Below are 27079 nucleotides of genomic sequence, written 5' to 3' on the forward strand. Positions count from 1 at the left end.
GAAGTTTTTCAACCCTCAACCCCTCCATACATTAGAAATACTTTTACCTGAAAATGAAATCCTTAAACTTCCTGATAGTTAATCTAGGATTTGGGTGAAATGCATAGTATTTATGGGGGGCCCATCACATCATCAGTCCAACCCACACAAATACACACGGTTACCATACCTAGTAACGACTAACTTGTGTCACGGCCAGCTCTCATGAAATTCCAATTCTAATTAAGAAGTCCATGCTTTCCGATGAAAGCAAATGATCAATACCATCAAGATCAACTTACAATCAGTTTTAAGATGTTTTGTGGTAAGCAATTCAAATAAGTGTCAGCCACTTCTTAACTGTTCTGATTTAGAATGACCATGAATGACTGCTAAATGCTTTCCAGAACGCATCAACCCATTTTGACAACTAATCCAGCTAATCACAAGCAAACATGAAAGCTGGTGGATATGAGATTGTTAAGAACAAGTCCACCCACTCGGATGTTACGGAAATTGCTGTAGAAAAACATATGAACAAAATCCTTCATTTCTTCCCACAAAAGGGGGTAAAGGTAGAAAGAAACCCATAGTTCAACTACTAAAGCTCGTGGCAAAGCCTCCCAGGGTTTCCACACGTTCTTGATGCTTGAAAGTTTCAGATGCCATAACTGTGATACTTGTGATCAAGCTACAAGAGATTACAGAGGTAAACTGGGAGAGGAACCTCATAGCAACTAAAAACAGGTAGTGTAGACTCGAAAGCTCAGCAGACTGGCGTCCCGTCCAGGCTTTTCCATGCTATGTGTCCAACTTGAACTGAATGCTGACCTCGCATTTGTTATGCAACAGATGCTTAAAATAGATCATCGTGTACGGAATACACAGGAATGCCAAAATTGCAAGAGGACAACAGAAGCTATACTACTTTACAAAGGTCAGCTCAAGCTAACAAGCCTGTCATGTAGCTGCTTCAGTTACCAGTGCATGTAGAAGTTTGTACACCAATCTGACCATTTAACATCTCAGTCTGCATCACCAAGTCCGTCGCTTCCATCACCTTTCTTAGAGATGGGAGCAAAATGGGTGCTTGACTTCTTTGTTTGTGATGCAATTTCAGCATTCTTACGCAGTACAGCACCAGGTGATGGATAAGGGCGCTGCTGGAAAAGAGGGCCCTGAAAGAAGACATCCCAAAAATTGATGCACGTGAAGCAAAATTCCTACTTCAGACAGTATAAGAAATTTATATAAAGAATCTTACAGTAGCTGTTGTATCTGCTGCTCGTGGTTGGACTCCTTTCAGACCGACTACCCTGCAGAATGCCAATTTAAGGTTAAGCAGTCGACATGACCATTTGAAGACAAAGATCACCACAGATTATTATATTACTCTCGTTAGGTTGTAATACAAGCAAAATTGATGTTGATTTCTGTATAATGTGTCTCAACCGTGTAATAGTCATTGGTTAGAGGCACTGGGAACAAAGACAGGTAACTATTCAGCAATCGCTCTGTTACATTGGTAAAGGTAGTCACTCCCTAGGGTCATGGAATGCCTGCTTTCTTAGCTTACAACTTTTTAGATAGCCAATTAGTTATTACTTTCATTAGACATCATCAAGTTAACAGATGAAAGGAATAACCTATGCCAATTTATTTGAAACGGCTACATTTATGCTTGGCAACATAAAAGAATTATGTGTAGCCCTCCGAAGAAATAAACTTCTCATGCACAAGTGCTTTAAAAGAAATGTATCTACATAGTGGGATATACCAGCCACCACGTGGTGCATCTGAATAAGAGCTTGGATCCATCGGATCCAACTCATCTTCATCAGCATGAGCACGTTTCTTATAGTCTCTCCTGTTGCCTTTTCTTGGTGGAAGTCTGGAATTTAAACTGCAATTCACATGACAAACCAAGGAACTTAGCAGGATTAAGCGATCTGAAAGTGGCACAAAAGCCCTTGGATAGATCATACCCTTGTTTTGATATATTTTTACTGACATCTTCTTTTACGACTCTAGTATTTTCCTGATGATGGTTTGTAGTTGGCCCACTTGGTTGATAAGGAAGGTTCAGCAGCCTGTATGATGGAAAGCCATAATGAAAGCACTAACCAATGAAAATTAAAGATGCACCATAAAATGCCTATTGTCTACCATGTCAGAAGGGTTAATCATGTCAATGCACCATAAAATTCAAATATTGGGATCAAGAAAAGTGACAGCTACAGTTCATGAAATGAACACAATAAAAAAATGACGCAAAAAAACATGCTGGAACCAACAGAATGTTCAAGTCTTCATTAGTTATAAACAAAGTCAGAAAAGATATCTTTGGCAACTTTACATAGAAATACAATAGCTGAGTTACAAAAACATTTGCAACATCCTCCACCTGAACTAAATTATATATAGATAAAGAACCTCTTTGGTATCAATACCATTCTACTCCACTCTTGAACAATTACATAAGTAATAAAACAACTTTCTCTCAATGTAGTAATTAAAATTGTATTTGTATTGAGGAATTAGTTCATATGACAGTCATTGATCACTACCGGATGGAGTTAAATGCAGTTTCTGGCGATGAATCAACAGATCAAAGTTCAGGCAAGCTCTGGGAGACATTTCCTGGTAAAAAAAAATATTTCGAATTGATAGAAATTTAATGCAGAAATACGATGAGAAACACCTAGGCCTAAGAAGAGCCTCCATGCACCTGATTGCTAGTTCACAAATCAAACTCATAGTCACATGGATTTACTTATAAAGAAGCATCAAACCCATGTCACATGGACATAGCAACTAGGCTGTGCAGCAAATCACTCATGATCTCGCATCTACTATATATATTCACTCAATGATGTAATTCTTTTTATATACAAGATTCTTTTACACACACAAGAAAGCATGTGGGTATGAGTGTTTATTCATCTCTTGCACCCACACTCAAGTTTATATGAAAAATGCTTCACCTGGATCAACACTGACATTCCCCACCCATGTGATATAGCCATAACCCAAATTTAATGTGGAAAAAGAAACATCGGAAACATTAAATTCACAAACATATTTACAAAAACCATCTTTTCAATACATATAAAGTCCAAAACATGAACCAAGAAAAAGATAACATGGCAAAAGGAATGAAGCAAATTCATGCATCGATCGTACCTTGTACAATGATTGCAATAACCCCACCTTTGAACAAGTCCTCGTCCCCATCCCCCACAACCTGCACATCTTTTGAACAATGACGACTGAATATCTCCACCTATAGTATGTCCATCCTTGGAACTTGTTTGGGTGTCAGTTGATTGCACAGCTTGATAATCTAAGCTAGGGGGTTCCCACAGTGAAACATTCGTCCTTTTATTGTAGTAGTACTTTTGGCCTGCAGGAAACTTTCTCAGTACTTCAAAGTATTATGTTAGGAAAATGCTAGAGATATGGGAAGCACAACCTGTTGAACTGTCTAATGCTTCTTCCCAATCTGGCGGTAAACTTGGAGCTGCTGGTGGAGAAGCTTCAGTTTTCACTGGACGTTCCCACTGGCTTTTCCCAGTGTGTTCATTGTAATAGTATATGGAACCACTTGGATCTGTGGCTTCAACCTAAGGGAAAGTTTGTGGAAGAAGCTTCACAAATGCAGCTCAAAAAATTCAAATCACATATTTCCTAATTTGCATTATTAATGATTCAATTTTAGAACATTGAAATATTCATCCAATCACTTGTTCACATCAAAATTCAAAGTTCAAACAGTACTAGGATAAGGTACATCATATTATTATTAATTTTTTTTTGGTTTGAGAAAAGAGGGTTGTGGAGGTGTGGTGTGTGGGCTCATTGCTAAATCACCACTTCCTAAAGGGATGCCGGAAAGAAAATTATATTTTTCTACTACCACTAAAAATCACAAAATGAAAGGGATAATGTTTCTGCTCATATATCTGTTCACCCAGATGGGGCCTCTGTTCTAATTGACTGTTACAAAGTGTAATCTGCATGTTAAAATAGATAGACTAACCAGCAATGCTTGTATAACAATCTTGGTGAGAAAAAGAAACAAAATACAACTACAAAAATTTATATGTCCTCCCATAGGAACAAATTAAACCATATTCAAAGATTTAAGGGGCCAAACAAGGTCAAACAAGTATATGTGTTCTGCAAGATTCATAATTTCATGATGCATGCTACATTTAAGGGACTGAAGCCCCAAAACCACTCATGCACCTGCAATAATAACACCAAACAAAACCAAAGAAACATTATAAAGCTATTGTCTAAACAATGCCTACATATGTTGGTTTAGCATGTCCAGGCTCATTTATGAACACACGAACATAGAAATCAATCCTCTACCTTATAATTTCAGCTTCAAACATGGAACCGGAGACCATTCATTTATTGTTTTCAAGCTTATCATACCAATCCTCAATCCGTCTAAGACTCTAAAACACAAAAAAATGGACTTGCAAGTGTTTTTTTAAAGAAATATACAACAAAAATAACACATTGAAGGTAAATTCCATTGATATTTAACACTTTCTCTTCAAGAGAGCATGATATGTGAAACTGGATTTCTAGAAAAGGAGATAAATAAAAGGAGAAAGAATGGCATCTTCTCTCCTGCATTTAATCTTGTCTTTTCCTCAAAACCCAAAAAATAGCCAATATTAATACCTTGTTTATAGTTATACTATTATCTTCAAATAATATGCCTGGAGTTGACAAAACTAATGCTAGTTTTCATAGGGTAGTCTTTGATAATATTAAGACATGCCACTGACAGTGAAACATTCAGGCCATAGAAAGCCTGTTGAAGATTACATGCATACATGAACCACAGCAAGTTCACATTAACAGCTCAACCAGAAGGAAGTGCAGCATGAGTAAATGCATTTTGAAGTGAGATAAGGACAAATGATATTAAGTTAGAAGCTTACGAACCCAACCAGCAGGAAGCACATGAGTTGATGCAGTGGTTGATTCAGCAACAACAACCTTCTGAAAAAAGTCCACTGAAAATTAGCAAAATCTGGAACACAAAAAATGGGGAACTGGAGGGGAAAAAAATCCAAAAAAAAAAAAACAGTTTCCTTTTCAGCAAGAAATAGGAAAATAATAATGAAGAAAGCGACTAACTTTTTCAGGTTCTGCACCATCATTCTTAAGAATGCCACGAGCCTTTAACTTTTGTTTCAGATATTCAGGCAACTCTCTCTGTTCAACCTTTTCTTCTGATAGTTTGAAAGACTCAGCACTGATGTTCTTGCTGTCCAGACATCTGCTTTCATGTTGTCCTCCTGCACAGTCATAACTATGGTTCACTAGCAGTCTATAAAAGAGACCTGACACTGCTAATTAAGCTTACCAGAAGTAGGATTATATGTTAATGGGTTTGCAGAGCCATAGTGTGCACTACCACCAGGCACACCATATCCATTGCCAATATCTATGTTTCCTGATATGTAAAACCCATGTCATCAGTTCAGCAAAAATGAGAAAAAATGCAAACAAATTGCAGTCTATTCCCATCTTATTCAGAAACATCTTACATGTAACTAACTAATCCCCTTTTCTCTTTTGGTAAGGAGGGCTATTGGCCACACTTTTAGCAAATACCATATAACACTATAAGTACCATCACGAGTATAACAATTGATCACAAAATGGTTTATGATCACAAAAGTTCATTAAATACTTTACTTTTACAAAAAGACAACCTTTTGCTTGATGCCAGATGCCTGAGCAAATATTTTGTAATACTAAGACATTCTAATCTGCATAGCTTATTTACTTCTGTGCATCAGATCCTATTTAGCACAGCTGTTGAGATGCACGTGTTATGCATGATTTCTCCAATTACTGTCTAATGCAACAGAAACAGCAGCAGCACCATATGCTATCCATTAGTTTTGGTGAAATTCTGGCTCCGTTTTCAAGATAAGTGTTTTGGTGAGGCTTGGGAGGTCCAACCCAATGCTCAACAGCGCCTTTTCCCTGCTATCGGATGCCTGGAGAAGGAGGTGGCATTCCTGAGCCACTGTCCTAGCCACCCACAATTTCCTCTTCACAAGCAGCAGAGAGAGGGTGTGTGTGTTTTGGTGCAGGTGGAACAAAATGCAGAGGACCCATGGAAGGTGGAAGGAGTTGCTGAGCAAGGATAGGATTTTAAAGGGTTGAAAAGTTAACTTGAACAAGCGTTTTTGTGTGAGGTTGGGCATATAGCAGGCAGACATTGACCGACAGTGTGCTCGACACGTGTTATGCATGATTTCTCCAATTATTGCCTGACTCTAGATTGATTATTTTATTGGTTTTTACAGTGTTTGATATGAAATTTTATGTATCATCTGGGGATTTTGTTGTAAAATGTTGGGATTAAGCATATGTTGCAGTACAGTTGTACATTTTCACTTAAATACATTGCGGAAACATGCTTTGTTGGCTTCAAGAGCTTTTAAATAATTGCTTCTGTGAAATTTATACTTTTGCGAAACTGCAAGGATTCTGCACAGTCCAGAGTCTAGTGCAAAACCAATTTGATACGCCACATGAGAGGAAATTGCATTATATAATGTTGTTTGTTTGCACCACATGAAATGTGATATGCATGTTCTGAAAAATTGAAATATATTGATCCTGCTTTCCAGTTGCAGGGATTACATTGTATGTTTGCATTCGGATAGTGTTTATCTACTGGACTATGATTTTGTGTATCCTATCACCGATTAAGGAACAAAAATGAGATGTTTTCTGATGTCGCAAAGAGAACAACTGCCATGGAAACTGGAAATGATACTGTTTTGGCTTGTCAATGGTCCTTGCTTTTGAAAAGCCTTTCAGGAAGTGCTACTAGACTGAGATTTGTTATTTTGGGAGCTCTTAAGTACCTTGGATGAAGATTTGGGCTTGTACTGTTATTTTTTCTGTTAAAGGCACTTTTTAGAGAATGCAAAGACCTCTATTAAATGGTGCGAATGCGGGTGCTGGTGCGGATACGACAAGTTTTCAAAAAAATTTAGGTGCGGCTGCGGCAAGGATGTATATGTATGTGTTTGTATACATGTATATAAATAATTTGTTACATAATTATTTAACTGTTGGGTAGCCTTATTTATCTATATTTACATATAAACTTTTTGTATTAGAGATAGTTTAGTTATGTGTACATTTTGTCAGTTTTGGCCCGGTTTGGCTGACTGAACCAGATGTTCTGTGTCAGAGAAGCTCCAGTACCAGCGCCAATGTCGATACAGGTGTGACACGGGTGCAGCAGCCATTTAGAAATACTCATGTGACATATGCAAAGACTGTTTCTGCTATGACTTTCTTATATTGCTTCAAATACTGGTTTGCCTATGACTTTTTGATACTGCTTCAAATATTGGTTTTCGTAAAATTGATGGTCACCACATGTTTTAGAAATGCATAGAAATTGTCTTGCAGAACTCTCTATGATTTCCACTTCAGGTTGTTTTTGGTAAGGAATTACATCTAGGGCAGCTGAGAAGGGTGTGCAATATGCCCTCTACAGTGCAACATGCTGATGTGAGATGCACTAATGTGCCTATTAATCAAGCCGCAAAAATACAAGTTGGTTTTACTATTTTAACTGCAATGTTGAATCTCATATCCTCCATTCCTCTTATATAGCTTGGTAATGCAAGTCCCTATCCTAATGTGTACCAGTTACCTACTCATGGCTATATTGATGTTTTTTTCCAGATGATGCTCAATCCTAGGTGCCGATGCAGATGGACATGGTAGATGGATGGCAGTACTCTCTTTCCCTACGACTGGGGGATGGTGTTTAGTGTTTTGTTTGAGTCTTGGCTCGTAACATAATGTTCCTAAATATGTTTCTGATTGATGTAGTACAGGGGATAAGATGTTAGGTTTTGAGGTTATGTTGTTAATATCATGGTAACAACTTTTTTTTTTGAAAAAAAACGTGAAAACAATGCAATAAATAAATCAGCCGCTTAAAACTTTAAACAAACGCCGTTTATTTGAAAAAAAAAACGTTTAAAAACAACGTGAAAAAGCACACTTTTTCCTATTTTTTCTTTTCATTCATTTTTTTTACCTTTTTAATGCCAAACTGCTTGTTTTTATTTTTAATTTTATTTGTTGTAAATCTACTTACTTTTTTGATATTTGTGGTACTAATTTCTCACTTACTGTATTTTCCCCTTATTTTAGTTTTTTTTTTGTAATTTAAAAAATTACCATAGGTTTCCTTTCTTTAAGCTTGTGTATTATACCAGAAAAAGCCTTGCCATTTAAGCGAGAACTGTTTTTGTGACTATGGTTAATATCAATGGGTTTGAAAATCTCTTGCCTCTGTTTCTGTTAGTTCTCTATGAATGACCCCTTGCATGAGCAATCCTATTGAGAAGAAAAGAAATTTTTTTGCTTGGGTTTTAATAATGTTGTAAACTGCAGGGTCTCACATATCTGGAAGCATGAATGCACACAAAGATAATTACTAAAATCATGTAACTTTTCATTTTCAAGTTGTATGTATGTGTCTTGGGCCTCTTGGCTGTTAGTGCAAAACCCCAACTCTCAAGTGTGTGGAATAGAACTCAACAATAGTCCTAATTGAAGATCTTGACAAATCCTGAGCAGCATCTATACCCATGTCCTGTACCACTAACTGTCTTAGTTGTTAACTTTTTTGCATATTAAGTGAAACTAGCTACAAGGAATGTCAAGATACAATATACTGTCAATCATATTAGCTTTGGACAGCTTACTTACTAGTTGGTATCGGAGCTAAGTTCAATACTCATACTAGAGGTCCAATAATTGAGGGAACATCTTCCTTCAAGGATGTTAGGCTTTAATGGTTAACCCCTCAAGTGTATGGAATAGAACACGAAAGCAGCCCTTTAGATTGAAGATCTTAAGAAATATCGAAGGGATTATATATGTATCTTCATACTACCAGTTGCCCCAATTTGTAGGCCTCCTGGGTTTGAAACAAAATAAGCCATGTGAGGGGTTATAAAAAGCACTTGGATCAGTTTCGGGCCAAGTTGATATTCCTAGTTGATGTCCAACTTACAGGGGATAAATGATATATGGGAACATTGGATAATATATAGAGTCCATGTATATTTTCTCTTGTTATATTCTCATTTCTCTTCAATAGTGTAGACTGGTTTTCAACTTTTCTGGTGAAAAAAGTCTAGAGTTCCCTTCATCATGTTCAGACAAGAGGAAAGGAGATCTTTCAGCACCTTTCTGGGAGGTACGATTCTAGCAATACTTCCAACAGTTCTTTAATTCAAATTACAAAGTTAGCGGTGTCATGGAGTGAACTATACAAGTTCAACTTCGTTCCTCAAATCATAAGACAAAAGCATATGATCTAGTTGCATTTACTTTTCTCCTCACTTCATCATTATGTCTTCATTTTTAGAAAAATAAAGTAAGCATCCTCAGAACCAGAAGGATGCATTCATAGGTGAGCAATTGTAAGAGTATGTACTCAACTTTTCCTGATATATAATTTAAATTATAGAAGCTTAAAACATAATGTTCATTTATCATGGGAAAAGCTGACAGTGACTAATAAAAAAAAACTAGAATATTCCATTGCTGACAACAGCAAAATAAAGTGAATTCATCATCAAGACCTACCTTGATCTGTAGTGGTAAACTTCCCACGTTTTGAAGCAATTTCTGCTCGGTGTTCAGTGGCCATTTTCAACAGAGTTTCCTACAATACCATGTCGACATATCATGTTTTCACCATGCAATCGCACCAGGCAATAATTGTATGCACTAAACAAGACACAGGATGCCATGAACGTAGAACATAGGACGGCCAGAAAAAGTCACAAAGAGAAGGAACATTACCTTCAAAGCATTTGAATCATGTCTCTGAGATAGGACATCTCTGCGATCATCAATTGGTAACGCCGAATCCTTTGCAGCTCGGCTGTTGCAACCACAAGCCACAATGTATATATTACCAATTTTATTGATGGAAATCTAAGGATGAATTAATTGGAAAGAAAACAAGAAAGCGAAGCGAACCTCTGTCCTTGAATTACTTGCAACGTCGCCATCTCCTGGTGATCCAGAATGATAACATAATGTCCAGTCAATAATCAAAAAATAGAATGAGATGGGGCATTTCTAAAAGACATACTTGTTCACGCAGCACAGCATCTTGTGCAGCAGCCTCAATATCACGCTCAGCTTCTCCCTGAAACATCTTGCAGTTGCCCAAGTACACTCTTGCCAAGTTGTAAAGCCCCAGAATCTTCAGGTGATACTTGTTCTATTGTTTACCTGTTTCAGGCTTTCCAATCCAACCCTACGAATAAAATCATACTTCAATGACTTCCGTTCAACTGCAAACCGCAATTTTGGGATTCTGTTCTAGGTAAAAGACACTTTGTCAATTCCATTGAGACACTTAAATTTCATTAGGACTTCAAGAAACTGCTATAAGAGCGTCTTCGCATACTCCAATGGGGGAAAATATCCTTTGATCTTCACACATGTCAACCATTGCCCGTTGAGGGGGGAGAGATAGAAGAACAAGAAGAAGAAGAAGAATCATCTCACCTGGGCAGCGTGCTCAAATCTCACTGTCCTACCCTGCTCTTCCCTCACTCAACTCGTTTTCCTCCGTCTCCCTCAACCCTCTCTCTTTACTCGTTCACGCGCAGACGGAGACAGCCTTAGGTTCGGCGAGGTATCGGGATTATGGGGAAATTAACCTCATACTTCTACTTTTTCGGGTCAGACCTTGCTTCCGGACAACTACCCAGAAAAATAAAATACTATATTGCAATAACTGGTGAATAGATAAGCTTTTTAATTTTTTAAAGTTATAAAATCTTTTGAAATTATAAGTTTAGAACAAAAAATAGTACATTTCTTTTTTGAGGACACATGCTAATAATTTTAGAAAATGAACAATCCTTTGTAGTTTTTTCATTGAAATTCATAATTCTTTTTTCTGAAGATTATCAAGAAAACCATCCTTTGGTCTACTCAACAACTATTTGCTTTGTGAGTGAATGCTTTGTTTATTTAATTGCGTGAGGACAAAGCTCAACCATACTCGCGTACAAAATACTAGCTTTCCAACCACAGAAAAAAAATTCCCAATAACGACTCAAAGGTGTTCTATCGTAAGCATAATTAAGCTTGAGCGGGCTTGGCCCCGCTGATAACGAGTCGGATTAGGGTCGACTTGACATCCAAAAATCAGGTTTGGGTTTGACTTGAATTTGAAAATCCAAGCTTTGTTTAAAAATAATATTTTTAATATAAAACAATATATAAATATAAGTAATTATAATAATATATTATACATAAATAAATAAATAAATATATATATATATATAAATAAAAAATTAAAAAATAAATTATCGAACCCCGAATCGAGCTTATCAAACTCACCTGAGCGGGCCCGATAACGAATCGGGCCGGCCCAAATACCTTTTTCCGACACCTGGTTCAGTCAAACTAGGTACTGGGTACCCGACTCGGCGGTAGCCCGACCCAGTGCTCAGCCTCAGCGTCAAGCATACCCAGTGCTCAGCCTCAGCGTCAAGCATACCCAGTGCTCACAAAGCAACTCCCCAACCCGACTTTAACAATCAATTTTCATCGATCCGTGTGCCGTTCGTGTGCCATTTGGTGATTGACCTCAACTTTGTAGGTTTGTTTGCTAGTCCTTGATTTTACTATAAACAGGGAACCCAAATTCAAAAATTCGAATTTGGTACAGGATCTATCAAATAAAAAATGGATTTATTGTCCGTTGCATCCCATTCTGAAAAATCAGAACATTGGAAATCTGTCCATTAGAGCATTGAAGGCGGCAGAAAGGAGGAAGAAGGAAGTTGTGTCTTCCTCATAGTAATTCTCAATAACAAGAAGAGGCAAAAACCTATATCTCTCTCTCTTCTCTCTCCCCCTTGTTTCTCCGGCCCTCTGCATTTCTCGTTCCGCCATTTCACAACATCATTCTTTATAGATAAAACGCTCATCAACAATGTGTTTGGTAAAACCCTAAGTCACCCCCTCACCCTTTCCTTCTCCCTCTCTCTCCCATTCTAGTTTTTTGTTCAATCTATTTAAACTTCGAAAATGACATATACATCAATATTCATTTATAAGGTGATACCTGTTCGTTTTTAACTTATGTATCACTCATTAAGCCTTACCACGATAACGACACAAAGAAAGGAAATCAACCCTTTGAAATTCAAATTTTGCAAAATAATGTATTAATTGATGAGCAAACGTATGGTGAGAATGAGTGTTTGGGGTTGAGATTTCTTCATCTTATGTTGAACTTTGAAGTTGAGACTTGTCCAATCCAAAAAAGCCCATCATGAATTTGTATATGTTAAAGTGGATTTTCATGTTATTCCTACGTTTAATTTCTTTCTTAATCACCTGATTAGGAACTCCAGTGAGTGCTTTGATGCGTTGCTCCTTATTTTATGTGTGATTGATTTTTTTTTATATCCAATTCTTTTATACCCAACGGTGGAAGAAACATATTCCTTTGTAACAAATGAAAAAATTATATTTTATGTTCATATCTAAAAATATTTGAAATCATGTTCTTCAAAAGATTTTTTCTTTTCCTCTAAAATCTCTCTTTCTCTTCGAATCGGTATCATCTTTTTATAAACTTTCATATATATGTATGTGTGATAGTATGCACACGTATATGTGCATTTCTCTCTCTCTCTTTTAAGAATTTCTTTTTCCTCTCTATTTAAGTTAGTACTTCTTTTTCAAAAGCTTTCACGTGTGTGTATATATATATATATATATATATATATATATATATATATATATATATATATATATATATATATATATATATATATATATATATATATACATATATATATAAAATACATATAAAGATACGTATCTCCCCCTTTTTAAAATCTTTCATTTAGTGATCTCTAAAATCTCTTTCTCTCTTTCTTTCTTTCTTTTTATGGGAGTCTTTCATCTTTTCCATTTTTTTGGATATTTTTCTCCAAACATCTAAGGTTTTAACTTCCTATTTGTCGACTTCACCAAGACCAAAAATCAAGTAATGACCAATATTTGAATCATGCTTGATGGCCTACTACCCTATTCTGTTTTTTAAATTTTTTTTCTCTTTTCATAACAATATTTATGACAATCTTATAAATAACAATGAAAAACTTAGATCTATGTAATGGTATGAATGCTTTTAGATGAATGTTATGGTGGGAATAAATTATTCAATTCTAATAATGTAAAACCAATGCATTTATCACTCACTTAACATCACTTATAATCAAAGACACCTCTCCAAAAGAACTTAAGCAAGATGAGATGGAGGTCTAACTAAGTAGTAACCGAATTAGAGCAAAACATCAAACCTACTTAAAGTATTAAGAGAATACTAAATCCACTTCAAAATTGATTTCCTAAGCTTTCTAAATTGCATTTGTAAGGATTTCTTAATTCAAGATTTTTCTCAAATCAAAATGTTTTACACTCTCAAGTGATTCTTCAAGAACTTTTTCAAAAGTTTGAAACATTAAATCTTCAACATTTTTTCAAACACAACACCATATTTAGAATGAAAAAGATGCTTAAGCTAAAACGAAATGTATCAAGAATAAGCATAGCCCTTGGATTGATTACCTCCGGTAAAGGCACCGAGAACGATCGATCCTCGTACCGTCAGGCCAATCCCTTTTCCTATGATTTAAAATAAAATGTCATTTTTCTGGAGCACTCCAAAAACCAAAAATTTTTTGGGGATAGAAAAAAAGGAGGCAACCGTGATGGGACCCGTCATCATTTGGCTATGATTATCATTGATTGATGCATATCATATATTGCCGATGATAAAGCATGTCCCCTTCTTTGGCCTTGCCCTTATTGGCATTTCATTACATTACATTACTTGGTGATTGTGTCTTGCTCTCTTGCACTTGAGACTAATTGAGGATGATCAATCATGTTCACCTACATCTAGAATCAAATACAACCCTCCTTAATTTAAGGTTTGATTGAAAACAATGTTTTTCTACTTATTTTAATCACCATCTTAGGAAACATTGCATTAGAGATAATGAATTTTTCATGTTTGCTCATATTTCAAAACTTCTTATAACTATTTGTCCCGATCATCATGTTGCCGGACTTAGTCTTCGACTGTAGTACAAGACTAAGCCTTACAACTATACCACACCTTGGGCGGGAAAGCCCCCTCATTAGCACCATGAGTGGTAACTTGTAGTATATCGACGAGTGTCCAGGAAGAAATTGATAAACCCTACCCTTAGTTACCTAAGGAGGAATCTATGCTAGTACTAAGTCATTTGTCTAAAGTATATAAGTATAATTTGACATCAGATTATCATGACGTAAAATTATCTCAATTAGGTTCCTATACCCATTTTTCTCTAAAATTATTTCACATGATAGAAATATAGAGAATGTGGATGTGCATAAAACCTTATGTGGTGATCTACAACCTTATTATATACATCTACTTCATATTGTTTTTGTCAACCTAGTCAATCTTTTCCACTACTTTAATCTCTACCATTCAGAGTCATCACTCAAGATGTATTCTTTCCAACATGGTGTCACATTCCCTTATGATCACATCCTCTTCGGGGAAGGACCCGAACGGTCTACCTATATCTCTCTTCAGTCTAAACCTTTGACTTCCGAATGGTATCGGTCTTGGCATTCGACATTCTCTTGGATGTTTCCTTCCTACTTTGAAGAATATGGACTAGAGACAATGGCAGCCGGAGGAATGCAATTAATGGATGAAAATTTGATACATGTAATTGCCGAGCGGTGGCACCCAATGACCTCCTCTTTTTGGTTTCCATGGGGAGAAATGACAATATTATTAAATGAATTTGTTGAAATACTAGACCTCCTCACCCTGACTTGTGACCCAAACGATCCATTGGAAAAACAGTTCCTCATGAACACGATTAAGATTAATGCAAATGACCATGTAACTCATTTTACCAGACAAAAAACTTGGGCCCTAGTAGAAAACCATGAGAGCCAAAGCATCAACTTGAAAAATTTGTATGAAGAATTTGGAGCCTATATTGAACCTTCTACCTTATCTTGAAAAGTCATAGGAAGAATTAAACATTGTATGATATTTTTCACTGTGGGAGTGACCTTTTCAACGATGGAAGTGACATCCTAGATGTTTGTATTGCCTAACGTTTTTGGATATGGGGACATAGTGGGACCCGACACTTGTCAACAACAATGACAACCTTGGCTTTCCTTTACCGAGGACTCACCCGCTTCACCATTGAAGATGCCGACTTCATAGAAGGATGCACAACTTTATAATTGTGGTTTTTCAAGCACGTCGGACCCCAAGCCAGTCTATTCAGAAACACTGATGGAGCATTGACAATATTAAAACAATACTGTTGTTTGATCGAGCAGTTAGATGGAGAAGAGATCATTTGGAACTATTATGATCATCATCAAAATCCACCTAGATACACTCATCATTACCATGGTCATACCACACTTTTGGGCCCTTACTTGATAATCGATTATTGTGCTGATAGATGCATGACACAATTCTTTCAGAGGCAGAAGATGGTTTCTGTATGTGCACCAATTAGAACTATTCCTGAATTCATCTCAGCTCTCCTTAATGGTCAGCATTGTTTCTAGTGGCTCGACAAGAGTAGAAGACACAGATATCGTACACTTTGTTCACAGGCCCAGTGGTAAGAAGGAACACGCCGAGTGGTGGAATGCCAACCAACCATCATCCATCTTGCCTTAAAAGTTTTTGTTTTCAACTTTGTACTCCTTATTTAATCTTCAGTCGTTGTCATCTTGTTAGTGTTTCTTTTGGATGTAATTTTTGAAACTCTTAGTGCAATATGAACATTCATTTTGCCATCATTTCCTTCCAATGACTCTTCATTTTCCTGTCTCACAAGTGAATACCTGAAAGCCACCAAGACAATTGAAACCAGAACATAAGCTAAGCAGACTCCTCAAAATAAGGCTTCATCATCTGAGCTTATGCCAGAAACACTTGGCTTCCTAACAATTGAGCCAGAAGACTACCATATGTTCTGGTTGTTCATGGAGCTATTCATGAGGGAGCAAGAAGAACAAAAGACCCTAATGGTTACTTCAAAACCAGAAACTGAAAAGCCGGTCAAGCAAAAGAGAAACAAGAAATACAACAAATCCTCTCTTACAGATCGAGATGAAATTCATATAGATTCAGGCTCAGCAACTAGTGAGGAGAAAAAACCTGAATTGCTTCCTCTCAAGAAAAAAAGGACAACAAATAAAAGCAAGAAAGGAAAATAAATCATAGAAAAAAGCAGATCACCTTGCCCTCTCACAAGCGAAAGTTTAAGAGAGAAGCCAAAAAGAAAGAGAAAGACTGCCAAGAAAGGCAAAAAGACAAGGAAGTACATCTCAAGCAATAGCTCAGATAGCGAGAGATATAAAGAGAAAACAAAAGAGATCAATGGCAAGAAGAAAAAAATAAAGCCAGAATTAGTCGAATCAAGTGAGGATGAAAGTCCGACTAAGTGCAAGTTTCATGAAATAGAGAAAAGAATGAGCAACCTCGAACTTTAGGGAAAAGAAAAACACTCATACTCATGCAAGGATTACTACCTCGATATTGAAGGAGACGAAGAAGTGAAGGGTTTGTCTAAAAAGTTCGTCAAATATGATGGAACCACCTGCCCACATCTTTCAACGTTCCTCAATGATTGCTACAAGATTTGGGCAAATAACATAGCTTTGTTTCGCTACTTTCCAAGAAGTCTTGAAGGCATTGCTGTGCAGTGGTATAAAGAAAATGTCAACCCAGTTGAACTAAAGGAATTTGATAGATTGGTTAACATGTATGTCAAGAGATTTGAACAGAATGTTCCCATGGCTCTAACCCTCAGTACCATTTACGGTTTCTATAAAAAATATGGGGAAATGGCTCGAGAATTCATCCAAAAATGGAGAATTCAATGCAACAAGATGAAGGAGTCCATTTTTGAAACGCAGGCTTTGTCACTCATCAGGAAAAATCTCACCCAACCCTTGAAAAGTCTCATCCACAATGCCTAATCAAGACCTTTGCCAAGTTAATTGAAGAAGCAGATTCAATAGATGAAGGAATTGAGGAAGACGATTTTGATGAAATAATTGCTCTTGAGTACAAAGAAGATGGTAAGGAGGGAGGACACAGTTGCTCGCACACTTCATAGCTAATGTCGGCATTCGAAAGGACAACGACAACAATTATAAGCATGACAAAGAAGCCAACCACAAAAAAAAACGCACAGTTGTTCAAGGGAAATGAAGAAGGGAAGAACAAACACCTAGACTGGAGTTATGATCGAAAGTTTACTCCTCTCAGTCAGTCTCGCGAGAAGATCCTAGAGTACCTCCTCGTCAAAGGAATTATTGTCTTGCCAAAATGTCAGAGGTCCCGAAAATGATTGGAGAGAATAAAGAAAAACTATGCAAGTTTCATCATGACCCTCAACATGACATTGATGATTGTTTTGTCCTAAAAAATATTATCTAAGATTTCATCAATAAGGATCTCAAGGTTGATGATGATAGCATCCCTGAGGTATTAAGGAATCCATTTTCTGATCACGGGAAGGCAGCAATAGCAACGATCACCACAGGCACTCCACTCCCATATCATTCACAGGAGCACATCTGACCTTGTGATGGAAGTAGTTCACACAAAGTCATGATGATAATTCAAGGTAAGAAACCTCTAGAATTTATTACTATGATGAACAACAAGGCAAAAAGTTCATCCAAAAAACCTGTCATAATTCCAAAAACTTTTATCTTACGAGGCGGTGATGATGAATCATCACATGACACTTTGGATGAGGATCCATGCCACTTGGATGATGTCTTTCCTTTGGAAGTATGAATGATTGAGGAAGACTGGATTCAAGCCTCTAAGGACCTGTCAATCACCTTTTCAAAAAAGTACCTCTCAAAATGGGGATATTATCATGACGATGCTCTTTACATCGTCGTTCAAGTTAATAAGATAACTGTGTCACATATATTGATCGATAGAGGAAGTGGTTTAAATATTTGCCTTGATCTCATGGCCAAAGTTTTGGGATTTCGTGAAGACAAGTTTCGCCCTGATGATACCAAGATCTACAGATACGACGGCCGAAGCATGAATAGCAAAGGTAACCTCAACATGAACGTAATCATCAAACACACCAGCCATTGCATTACATTCCATGTGGTGGATGTACTGCCGTCATATACCTTGCTCTTGGGATGGCCCTGGATTCATGAAGAACGAGGAATCTCGTCCACTCTTCATCAATGCTTCAAATAGGATTTTGGTCCATCGGTCATCACCGTATGTGCTGAGGATCCAGTCGAGAGGTTGGTACAATCAATACTCCCTAGGCCAATTGATTCAGTGTGCATACCCAACATAAAAACAGTGAAAGAAGGACCCTTGGAAGAATGGATACAGAGCATGGAGATAGGCGAATCGCCTGGGAGTGCCCATACTATTTCAAGCAGTCGTGCAAGTTACCAAAAACAACCCTTGTATACTCATTTCATGAAAATCCTTAAGGGATTTTAGTTACTTGTGAAAAGTGGCTACCGTCCATTCACTAGCCTCGAAAAGAATGAAGATGGCATCTTGCAGCCAATCAGTATCCCCTTTCAGATGAACACTAGAGGATTGGTATATCATAAGGAAATTTGAATAAGATCTTGTGGGCTGATAGTATTTGCCTTTGTTACCAAATCCTCCCATGAATTTTGTAATCTTAACTTCCAATTGTTTGGTCTCATGAGAGGACCCCCTCTATGAACTTAGAACTTTTAGTATGTAATGCAAGTAATCTTTTGTTATTAATTTTAATTTTGTTTAATTTTCCTCTATTCTCCTCTTTACAGGATGTCATAACTCAACATGTCTCAGTTTCTTCTTTTTCCTCGAAAGTTCCCTCAAAAAGCATTTATCAAAGAAGCTGTTAATGAAATAGAACCTACGGCAATACCCGAATCGAAACTAATGGAATTCATTCAGATTTAGAAATAAGAACATCCTTCATCCTTAGGTAATGATCCGATTGAAGAGATTAACATTGAAACCAGTGAGAATCCTAAGACCCTTCAAATTGGCAGCAGTTTGACAGTAGATGATAAGAAAAAATTGATGGACTTTCTTATAAGTCACCAAGAAGTTTTCGTATGGACCTATGAAGATTTGCCAGGTATAGACCCCCAGTTGGTTGAACATCGTTTGCTCCTAAGTCCTAATTGCAAGCTAGTTAAGCAAAAGTTGCGCAAGCTTGATCCTCGACTAGAAGGGCCCATACAAGAAGGATTAGAAGACCTGCTAAAGGCAAAATTCATCTAGGCCATCGATTACCCTGAATGGTTAGCTAATATCGTGGTGGTCCCTAAAAAAAATGACAAAGTAAGGTTGTGCATCGACTTTCGAAACCTAAACAAACCACACCGAAAGAGGATTATCCACTTCCAAACATTCATTTATTGGTAGACAGTACTGTAGGTCATGCCATGTTTTCTGTTATAGATGGATATTTAGGTAATAACCAAATCAAATTATCAGTCAAGGATCAACCAAAGACCGCTTTTACCACCCCTTGGAGTACTTTCTGTTACACGATGATGCCATTTGGGTTAAAGAATACTGGAGTGACTTATCAAAGAGCCATGGCCGCTATCTTCCATGATCAGATGCACAAAATCATGGATGCATATATTGATGACACATTAATTAAATCCAAGATAAGAGAAGATCACATTGAAACCCTCGTCCAGGTGTTTGAGAGACTCTTACTGTACAAGCTTCATTTGAATCCTCAAAAATATGTGTTTGGGGTTAAATTGGGTAAACTTTTGGGTCTCATAGTTAGTAAGAGGGGGATCGAGATGGATCTTACCAAAGCTAAAGCAGTCATTGATATGCCACCAGATAACAATATCATGGAACTGCAAAGTCTGCAAGGATTCATCCGGTCCATCAGATGATTTATTTTCAATCTAGTCATAAGATTTGAACCATTCAACTAGCTATTGAGGAAAGACATCAAGTTTGAATGGGGTTTTGAGTACCAACAGTCATTTGAAAAGATCAAGAAATAATTTCTAAATCCACCTAAAACCATCGGTGTTAGGTAGACAATTACTGGTTTACATTATAGTGAATGAGTCAACATGCGGTGGCTTTTTGGCACAATATGAAGAAGGAAGTCGCATCGAGCATGTAATTTATTACATTAGCAAAACTTTTGTCCAGCATGAAAGGAGGTACTCTCCAATGGATAAAACTTTTCTAGCATTGGTTTGGATGTGTCAGAAGCTGAGACATTATTTATTAGCTTATGAGGTCAAGATACTCTCCAAGCTAAATCTCTTTAAGTACACCTTGGAACAACCATTTCTTAATGGGTGCATCGCCAAATGGCAAGCTTTGTTGATGTAATATGATCTTGAATATGTGTCCCAGAAGTCAATCAAAAGACAAGCAATTGCGAATCAGTTAGCAGACTTTATCTAATATGAGGAAATCAAAACGAACGATGAGTTTTCAGATGGACATGTGCTAAGTTCGGAAATGGTACCGGTATGGAAGATGTTCTTCGATGGATCCATGAACGTGTTGGGAGCAGGTATAGACATTCTACTTATCACTCCGAAAGATGAAATAATACCATACTCTTTGAAACTTGATTTTTCATGTACCCATAACATTGCTGAATATGAAGCCCTCATACAAGGACTTTGTTCTTTATTGAGTTTTCAAGTAAAAAGAGTACATACCTTTGGTGACTCTCAACTTATCATAAATCAAGTGAATGGAGAATGACAAGTCAAAGACAAAAAGTTGGTGCCAAATCAAGAGATCGCGACCACCTTGATCCGTCAATTTGAAGAAATACAATTAGCTCACATAAAAAGAGAAGGCAACCCTATTGCAGATGGCCTCGCGAGTCTAAGATCCACTATCGTCTTTCGAACCAACGAAGTAATTCGTTCTTTTGAGATTGAAAGATTAGAACGTCATGCTTTTGAAGTGGTGAAACATGTTTATCATATCCAAGAAGGGAAGACGCCTTGGCATAATGACATCAAAAGATATATTGAGAGCGGAGAATTCCCAACTGGAATGCCCAAAAATGAACAAAAAGTAATTCAACGTATGTCAGTGAGGTACTTTGTTCTTGCAAGAGTGCTACACAAACGTAGATTTAGTACTGAATACTCTCGGTGCCTTGATGAAGATGAGGCAAAGGAAGTCATCGAAGAGTCACATTGAAGAGATTGTGGGGGTCATGTTGGTTACCAAATAATTCGAATAAGATATTATTGACCAACTATACAAAAAGATTGTTACCAATTCGATAAAAGATGTAAAGAATGTCAACTGCATGCTCCAATGATCCATGCACCAACCTCCCACTTGCATTCTGTAACATTTCTTTGGCCGTTTTCAACGTGGGCATTTGATGTAGTTGGACCAATATCTCCTGCAACATCTAATAGTCATAAGTATTTTCTTACTGCAATGGTCTATTTTCTCAAGTGAGTAGAAGTCGTCATACTCATAACAATAGAAGGGCGTCACATATTGTCCTTCATTCACAAAAATCTTCTTTGCAGATTTGGAGTACCTCATGATATAGTATCTAACAACAGTACTCATTTAAAAAATGAAAAGATGAGGCAGTTGTGTAGTAAATACCGCATCATACATCATATTTCAGCTCCTTATGACCCCCAAGGTAATAGGCAAGCAAAGGCCACCAATAAGATCCTAACCCACATCTTGAAACAGAGAGTAAACTGACATAAAAAGATGCATAATGCTTTATGGGCATATCGCACAACTATGAGAACTCCAACAAATGCTACGCCAGCAGAGCTAGTCTATGGAACGGAAGTGGTTCTACCATTACATGTACTAAAACCTGCTTTGAAGTTTGCTTCTCTCATAAAGCTTCCTCTAAATCAATATCAGCAGAAGAGACTAATGTAGCTCGATTTGCTAGATGAAAAGAAGTTAAAAGCGGGTGAGCATGCTGAAGCTTATCGTCAAAGGGTAGCTAGTTAATTTGCCAAGTCAGTTATTGAGAGACATTTCAAACTGGATGACTTGGTCTTACGATTTGTGGTATACCTAAGAGGACAACCACGTGGTAAGTGGGCACCAAATTGGGAAGACTCATATGTTATTAGGGAAGCCTTGCCCCGTAATTCATACCGGTTGATTGATGCTAATGGGGTGGAACTTACCGATGCCGTTAACACTCTTCACCTCAAAAAATTCTACACCTAGTCTTCTTGTACTCACTTTCCAATCAATGACAAATATTTTTGTTTTCCACATTCAATCTAATATTCATTTTTTATTATTCTTAGTCGTAAAACATAACGATTACACTAGGGCATTTTCTTTATTTTTATTGATCATGACTTGAGAGCAACCCCTGCATGTAAGGGGTTAAACCTATAATGCAAAGCAAGCCATGTAGGTAAGGGGTAAACATGCAACGCAAAGCAACACACTCAGGTAAGGGGTCAAACCTGAAATCAATTTAGTTCAAATAACCTATTCAAGTAAGGGGTTAAACTTGAAACATCACTCCAAACATGTTTTGTTTGAAAAATGCGGGGTGCTTTACTTTGTCACTAAGCACGACTAACATTAGCTTATTAACAAAGAGGGGCATCTGTTATCACCCCAAATATTTCTGAAAAGACTGCATTCTTTTTACCCAAACACAAATTCAAAACTAAACTTTAGAAGGCAGATTTAAATCCGAAATCCAACTCTCGAAACCAAATAAGATCCAAAATCCCAGTCTAGACACAAATTCATTATTTGAAACTCTAAACCCAAAACTGAAATTAAGACAACAAAATTTGAATTTATGAGCACCGTGCACGCGTGCACGGACCTTCCCTTTGTTTCATGTTTCGTTCTTGTGCCAAGATGCATTTTTGAGCCCAAATCACTCGCCAGAATGTGTTGGCAACCAATTGAATCCAACCCAGATTTAAAACAATCCAGAGTCACTCAAAACAGAGTCGGCCCACCTATTTGTAACAAAAAGCATTTTTTATATACATATTTTAAATAAAAATGGTTTTATACTAAAAAGACGTTTTATTTTATTTTATTTATCCATTTTATTTCATTTAAAAAATAAAATTTCAAAAAGCCATGCGACAAACATTGGACGTTTGCATATTGATTTCATATCTAAAAACATATTCCCTTGCAACACACTCAGGTAAGGGGACAAATACCGAATGGTGGAAGAAACATATTCCCTTGTAACAAACGAAATAATTATGTTTTATGTTCATATCTAAAAATATTTGAAATCATACTTTTCAAAAGATTTTCAAAAGCAAGAACCCTCTCTAATGAGACTTTGGAGACTTAGCTTAGGCTCTTGCATGATCCCAAAATTTTCTCCGGCCTACATAAAGATCGAAGTCGGATATTTTAATTCATTTTTTAATTTTTAATCTTATGAAGACCCATACGTATATACATATTACATATGTATATGTGCACATGATGATGTTCTTTATCCTTCTCTCTTTATGGTTCGATATTTTATTTTACAGATTTTCATATACACATGAATGCATACATATTTGTTCTATTTTCTCTCTCTAGAATCTTTTATTTTTCTTTAAGTTAAATGTCTTTTCTTACAAATTTCTTATATATATATATATATATATACACACACACATATATTTCTCTATTTCTTTTACTCTAAAATCTCTCTTTCTCTTTGAATTGGTATCCTCTTTTTATAAACTTTCATATATGTGTATGTGTGATAGTATATACACATATATGTGCATTTCTCTCTCTCTCTCCCTTTTAAGAACTTCTTTTTCCTCTCTATTTAAGTTAATACTTTATTTTCAAAAGCTTTCACATACATACGTGTATATATATGTATACATATGCATATATACATCTATGTATATACATATAAATACATATAAAGATACGTATCTCCCTCTCTTTTAAAATCTTTCATTTAGTGATATCTAAAATTTCTCTCTCTCTCTTTCTTTCTGTGGGAGTATTTCATCTTTTTCATTCTTTTGGATATTTTTTTTCAAACATCTAAGGTTTTAATTTCCTACTTGTAGATTCACCAGGACCAAAAATTAAGTAATGTCCCAATATTGAAATCATGTTTGATGGTCTACAACCCCTTCCATTTTCATAGCAATATTTATGACAATATTATGAATAAAAATGAAAAACTTAGATGTATGTGATAGTAGAAATGCTTTTAAATGAATGTTATGATAAGAATGGATTATTCCATTCTAATCATATAGGACCAATGCATTCATGCATCCACACTCACTTAACATCACTTATGACCACAAACACATCTTCAAAAGAACTTAAGCAACATGAGATGGAGGTCCAACTAGGTTGCAACTGAATTAGAGCAAAACCTCAAACCTATTTAAAGTCTTAAGAGAAGACTAAATCCACTTCAAAAGTGATTTCTCAAACTTTCCAAATGATATTTGTAATGATTTCTCAATTTAAGATTTTTCTCAAATCAGAATGTTTTACACTCTCAAGTGATTCTTCAAGAACTTTTTCAAAAGTTTGAAACATCAAATATTCAACATTTTCTCAAACACAACACCACTTTTAGAATGAAAAAAATGGTAATGCTAAAATGAAATACATTAAGAATAAGTATAGCCCTTAGATTGATTACCCCCGGTAAAGGCACCAAAAATGGACAATCCTCATACCGACAGGCGTGTCCCTTTCTCTCTCATTTAAAATAAAACTTCATTTTTCTAGAGCATTCCAAAAACAAAAAACTTTTGAGGATGCAAACAAACTCAAACAATCTTTTCAAAAACCTTTTATAAAACCATTTTCAAAGTTGAGTCCTTGAACCGTGAATAAGAAACCGTAAGGAGCACTGGTTTGCAATATACAAAAAATTCCAATGGAATCAACGGATCGATACCTAGAAGCTAATATTGATCTTGGCAATCAAACATTTGTGAATGTTTAGCATCAGATGTCATGGGGAAGAAGCCTTTCATAACCAAAAGGGCCTTGGTAAGATGAAGAAAAATGCATAAAACAAAATGAGTTGAATGATGAGTTGGGGTGAGTATAACTGTTCCTCAAGTTCAAAGCTCTGTAATAGCAGGTGAGCATATGACATATACTTACACCGTGAAACTAAAAGTAATCCATGAACAATTTGCTTATATATGACCTTCTAAAACATTTTAAACTCAAGTAAGTAAGTTCAATATGTATTTGACACTTGATACCCTAAGGCCAGTTGGTCTAGAAGTTACCTATAAAAAACTCGCTACAATGTTTCAGAAGAAAGTTCGATAGGCATGACATTCCATAAAACAAAACTACAGAAACCCATTAAAGCGGTTAAATTCCGTAATAGCCCTTGGGGTGGTGAGGAATTTTCCCTAGAGGTGAAGGGGGCTCAAAAGGATGAAACAAATTTCAAGAAAAAACCGGAAAGGCAATAAAGGCAAAAGCAAACATTTGTTAAAGGACAGAAGGCATGAAGGGACAACTCATCTAAAGCGTCATGTGGAAAAACTCTACACAATCGTAGGATTTCATGATCAATATGAATTTCTCTACAGTATATCTTATGAACTTGAGGAAGAAATGTTATATTCAAGCCTTTGCCTTCGGTTGTCATTTTTTGCAAGGTTAATAGGATTGAAGCCCAAGGCTTGCTCAGCAACGAAGAGGGGTACTTATTAACACCCTAAATTTTCTCATTTGTTTTTTCAATAGCAATTTCAAAAATCATACAAAATATTTCTGGTGAAATTCAAAAAAACCCACTTCGATGCCTGTCCAATTCCATCATAGATCGAAGTCTGGGAATCAATTACGATCTCAGTTCTAAAATAACCTAGAACTATGAATTACAAAATCAAAATTCCTATTGCTTCTTTTAAATTCAATTTCAATCCTATCTAAAAGTAGTGCTCTAGAAATCAATTTCGATCGAAGCCAAGGATTTAACTCAGGAACTCAATTTTGGTTTGGATTTTAAATCCTAATCTAAACTAAGTTAAGAATTTAACTTAGCCAATTTCTTCGTTATTGGAATTACAAAAGCACAAAAATCTTAATTTAAGGTTGTGTTGAGTCAACTTACACAATTCAGAGTGTGTGATCACATGATCTGACTCAAACATGATAAAATAACTCAATCTACTTAGTATTTGATTTACACTCCATAAGAATCAATCAATCCAGTGCTCCATCACCAGAAAGAGTGTGTAAAATGTGATTCAAACTAGAACAATAAAACCTATATTCTACAATAAGAAACATCCAAACTAAAGTCACAATGGACTTTGAATGAGGTTAGACTCATCTACCTCATACATGTGATTATGTAGGTCAATTAGTTTCAAAATTTAAGGGAATTCAATTTTCTTTGTCATGTCATCAATCCTAATGAAAACGTTCTATTCAATAGGAGATTAAGGTCTTCATTCCTATTGGTGGATGCCAAAATGGGATAGGTGGTGTTTGCCTCATCATTTTCAATCTTTCTTGGCCATCTAGGAAAACTGACATTGGATACTCTTGGCCATGTCATGCAACTCATCCAATCAGAAATTTCCAAGAAGGAAATTCAAAGTTTCCTATCAGGATATACAGCCGACTAGGAAAAATCCTTAAAAAGAAAATTGAACTAATTCCGTAGCTCCAAAATTGACTTTATCTAAGGTTGAAGCCAATTAAATATAGAGAGCAACCCTTAGCTGGGCAGCTCTCTCTCTCTCTCTCTCTCTCTCTTCTTTAGAATCAGTTTATGTGATTCTAATTAAGAACCAAACCAATTTTAAAGAGAAACCACATTTTAGGCTTGGTTCTCTTGCTTCTCTTTATCATCAATTTGGAAGATTTCAATTGAAACATGACCGGCCGAGTTAAAGTTGGAATTCAATCAAAGAGTCATGCAAGTGGACG

At 36.3% G+C, this 27079-nt stretch overlaps 1 protein-coding gene across 3 annotated transcripts; it reads right to left on the reverse strand.

Annotated features, from left to right (window-relative positions):
• Positions 1 to 511: 511 nt before the first annotated feature.
• LOC116258113 (uncharacterized) lies at positions 512 to 10721 on the reverse strand. 3 transcript variants are annotated; one of them, XM_031635238.2, is made up of 14 exons: positions 10585 to 10721; positions 10163 to 10390; positions 10048 to 10082; positions 9868 to 9949; positions 9649 to 9727; positions 5369 to 5458; positions 5140 to 5300; positions 4945 to 5001; positions 3452 to 3602; positions 3163 to 3382; positions 1965 to 2069; positions 1757 to 1882; positions 1244 to 1295; positions 512 to 1157 (listed from the first exon to the last, which is right to left on the reverse strand). In XM_031635238.2, exons 2-14 carry the CDS (start codon positions 10226 to 10228, stop codon positions 1005 to 1007), a joined length of 1377 nt encoding a protein of 458 aa, XP_031491098.1. In that variant the 5' UTR covers positions 10229 to 10390; positions 10585 to 10721; the 3' UTR covers positions 512 to 1004. The 3 variants fall into 3 exon arrangements, with proteins under 3 accessions (XP_031491098.1, XP_031491100.1, XP_031491097.1); XM_031635240.2 differs by having other exon boundaries at positions 4945 to 4998; positions 10163 to 10330; positions 10585 to 10713; XM_031635237.2 differs by having other exon boundaries at positions 10163 to 10330; positions 10585 to 10713.
• Positions 10722 to 27079: the final 16358 nt, after the last annotated feature.

The sequence above is a fragment of the Nymphaea colorata genome, chromosome 7 (assembly GCF_008831285.2).
Source record: "Nymphaea colorata isolate Beijing-Zhang1983 chromosome 7, ASM883128v2, whole genome shotgun sequence".
Lineage (NCBI taxonomy): Eukaryota > Viridiplantae > Streptophyta > Magnoliopsida > Nymphaeales > Nymphaeaceae > Nymphaea > Nymphaea colorata.

Coding starts and splice junctions, on each gene's coding strand:
- LOC116258113 (XM_031635238.2), bottom strand. CDS start 10,228: ATGTTTCAGGGAGAAGCTGAGCGTGATATTGAGGCTGCTGCACAAGAT. Junction 9,950..10,047: donor CAAGTAATTCAAGGACAGAG/GTTCGCTTCGCT, acceptor TGGTTGCAACAG/CCGAGCTGCAAAGGATTCGG. Junction 3,383..3,451: donor AGCATTAGACAGTTCAACAG/GTTGTGCTTCCC, acceptor AGTTTCCTGCAG/GCCAAAAGTACTACTACAAT.